This window comes from Dendronephthya gigantea, unplaced genomic scaffold (genome assembly GCF_004324835.1).
Source record: "Dendronephthya gigantea isolate DGI-Jeju-01 unplaced genomic scaffold, DenGig_1.0 000230F, whole genome shotgun sequence".
Classification (NCBI taxonomy): domain Eukaryota; kingdom Metazoa; phylum Cnidaria; class Anthozoa; order Malacalcyonacea; family Nephtheidae; genus Dendronephthya; species Dendronephthya gigantea.
In genome coordinates this window covers 60,080-63,149 of record NW_021163240.1, presented here as the reverse complement: position 1 = coordinate 63,149, position 3,070 = coordinate 60,080, and the positions used below count along the sequence as shown (strand labels likewise).

Genomic DNA, 3,070 nt, shown 5'->3' with positions numbered 1-3,070 from the left:
TCGCGGTTTTGCATACGCACGTACACGACCGTAAGTCTAAACCCTTATATGTCTATTTGACAGCTAGCTGATAATCAAAGAGAGCATTCGTTGACCCTTCATTAAAATATTACTATTTGGAAGCATTTAAGTTCTTCGCGCCTAAAAGAACGCGATGTGGAAAGGGCTATAGCCTACGTATGCATTAGAGTGAACAGTTCCACTACTGCCGATTCTCTGCGATAACGTCCATTTGAGGCTCCATGCATAGATAGGGTCATTGGCATGATTATGTCGTAGTTTGTTGTGATTCCCGTTGCTAAGCATATGCCAGCAGACATGAATTACTACGAATTAGATTACCAGGAAGTGATGACGAGTATGACGTATTTAACAGCATATTTTATACGGCACATACGCGGCTTATTGATAAAACTTGATTTGGCGGTTCCGCTGAGGTGATTCAAATCAATAAGGTCCCAGGTAAGCTTGGTAAGCTCTGTTATGTTCTTTGATGGGTTAATGATGGCGTACGCTGTCTGTGGCTTTTATTATATGCTCGTTCACGTTGTATGTTGACTACCATGTAATGGACGACTTGCGCTTTAGACTAACTTTTGATAGAAGTAACTAGGGAAAATAAATCCCCAGCTAGGTCTTACTTATTAGTAAACTGCCAGTTTGGCTGCGAAATTTTGTGAAATACGGAAAATATAGCCATGCGAGTTGGCAAATTTGGTATACTTTTGTATCACGTGCGGAATGTGTATTAAACTAATTTAGTTGCAAACTTCCGGTCGTATACAAAAATCGACACTTCGCATGGGTATATTTTCCGTTTTTACAACAATTCGCAGTGAAACTTGGCAGTTTTACTTATTTTAGTAAGCTCTTTCAGAAAATGTCTTTTTTATCGCCAAGGTAGGAAATTATAGCAAAGCGCAAGTCGTCCATTAAGTGTTTTGAAATAACAACCGAAAGCGCTTGAGATCATATTTCATAAGCCAAGTGCGCTTGAAAAATAGTTGATGAACTTGTTATTAGATGTTCCGAAACATGAGATATGCTTTTGCAGCAGACAAAGATAATTAATTTGATTGTGTATACTGTATACATGTTATAACTTATAACATGAACTTTCAGCGGATATAGAAAAGAATTGTCAGTTTATTCCTTTATATCATATGTGGTTTAGCAGAAACAAATAATAATTTAGGAGAGAAGATTGTTATTCTATAACTTTGCCGATTTAAAAGTACATTCCCCAGTTTTGATAATATTTCAATTTATAGCGACTGCTTAGTCGAGTTTCATTTCAAACTTCTGGCGAATCCAATTCCAAGAAAGAATAAGAACACACATGCAAATGGCCGGTTTTCTTAGAAATCCCTTTAAGTTTAACTGTTAGTCTTAAATTTCAAACTAATATATACATAGCTATATTGGAATATGGGACTATATATAAATATGATTTCGAAAAAATGTTATAATTTATCGTTTGTGAATCGTGATTATAAGCCTTCAAAAGGCTTCATTTATATAGTTACCAAAAATATGAACTTTAGTGTACAGCGACCGATTCTGTAAATCCGGCTTTCGTTATAATAATTTATAGGTACTGTAGCTTTTTTCACTTTCACTCCATTTAGTTCAACATGTCTGATATTTCGCATGAGAAATTCGCTGAACCGATGCTCGAAGGCGAGCAATTTCTCCAGGGATATATTGACACGCTAAAAGAATTGCTAAGAGATGGCACAATCCCCGACTTGAAAGAGAAAAATGAATTTCAAGTCTATTCCATAAAAGGAAGTGGATTTGGTTCTCATAAATCCATCGTGTTATCACCTGACGGAAAGCGCTTCTTTTCTGTCGAGCTTGGCTTCATAACAGTTGATGGCGAAAAGCGAATTTATCCGGTGACAAGGAAAATACCATCAGATATCAAAGATAAGCTTGTTCCTCTCGGTAAAATCGAGGCAACTTCTGGTGACCTCATATCAAAGGCTGTCGCAATCATGAAGAAATTTGGCTCGTATTTCAAGTGGACCAACAACTGCCACGACTACTGCAACCTCTACTTGGAGGAAATTGGTCTCAAAAAGGCCCAAACCCTGACTGATGGAGACAAGGGGAGTAGTATACAGAGTGGCGGTTCTGGAGCGGGTGGTGCGGGTGGTGCACTTAGCACCACACATGACGTCATCGATTCCTAAATGTTTTAATTTATTCCGGCATTTTAATATATTTGAGCTTTGCCGTTCATTGCTATAGCAATTTTTCAGGGTATTTTACTACCATTTCTTTATTTACATGACTACATCGTTTAGTAATGTCTGGTTACTTAGTTATATTAAACGGTAGGCAATTTCCCGCCGTATGTTGTTCTTATCGTCGTTCGTATGCCTGTAGTGATTTAGCGGTCGTTTGTTTACATACGGCCGCGTTTTATTTCTAACTGCTCCTCTACCGCTTATACCGTCTGCTTATCTGCAATCGATGTTTTATAGATTTATATTTGCTTATATTCTGTTTAGAGTCCTTAGTTTAGAGTCCTTATATTCTGTTTAGAGATCTCATGCAGTTACATTAATTAATCATAATTTAACGCTCTGCCAGTTTTTACACAATGATTGTGCAATAATTTATTATTCATATAAGTACGCGCGGGGGCGAGGAATGGGGTAAACAATGAAGCCTAATAGCGTAAATACGCAGGATATGTTTGTTTGACAGCAATTTACTTAAATTACACAAATGCCGGTTTACTTATCACACAACTGAGAATTTGCGAAGAGTATATTTTATTTCACTACGATTACACATTTGTATGTCAATATTTAGTACCATTAGACTAATGTTCATTTTAAACAATTGTTATTTCGTTTTCTATGTATGCTTTGTGATACAGTTCAGCTCATACGTTAACCCTGATTTAATTGTCCTCATATATCATAATGTCAATATGCCGTTGACATACGAATCATTTCCATACATCTTTTCGTGTTATCGAGTTACTCAAAGTGTACTTGCGTGGAATATGAGGTGGAATATCGGTTACAAATTTTGTGCGATGAGCAGATGTGTACCT

General features: G+C 36.8%; 1 protein-coding gene across 1 annotated transcript; it reads left to right on the top strand.

Annotated features, from left to right (window-relative positions):
* Positions 1-1,634: 1,634 nt before the first annotated feature.
* On the top strand, positions 1,635-2,518 carry LOC114540365. The gene has a single exon (XM_028560560.1). It carries the CDS (start codon positions 1,635-1,637, stop codon positions 2,193-2,195), a length of 561 nt encoding a protein of 186 aa, XP_028416361.1. The 3' UTR covers positions 2,196-2,518.
* The last annotated feature ends 552 nt before the right edge of the window (positions 2,519-3,070 follow it).

Coding starts and splice junctions, on each gene's coding strand:
- LOC114540365 (XM_028560560.1), top strand. CDS start 1,635: ATGTCTGATATTTCGCATGAGAAATTCGCTGAACCGATGCTCGAAGGC.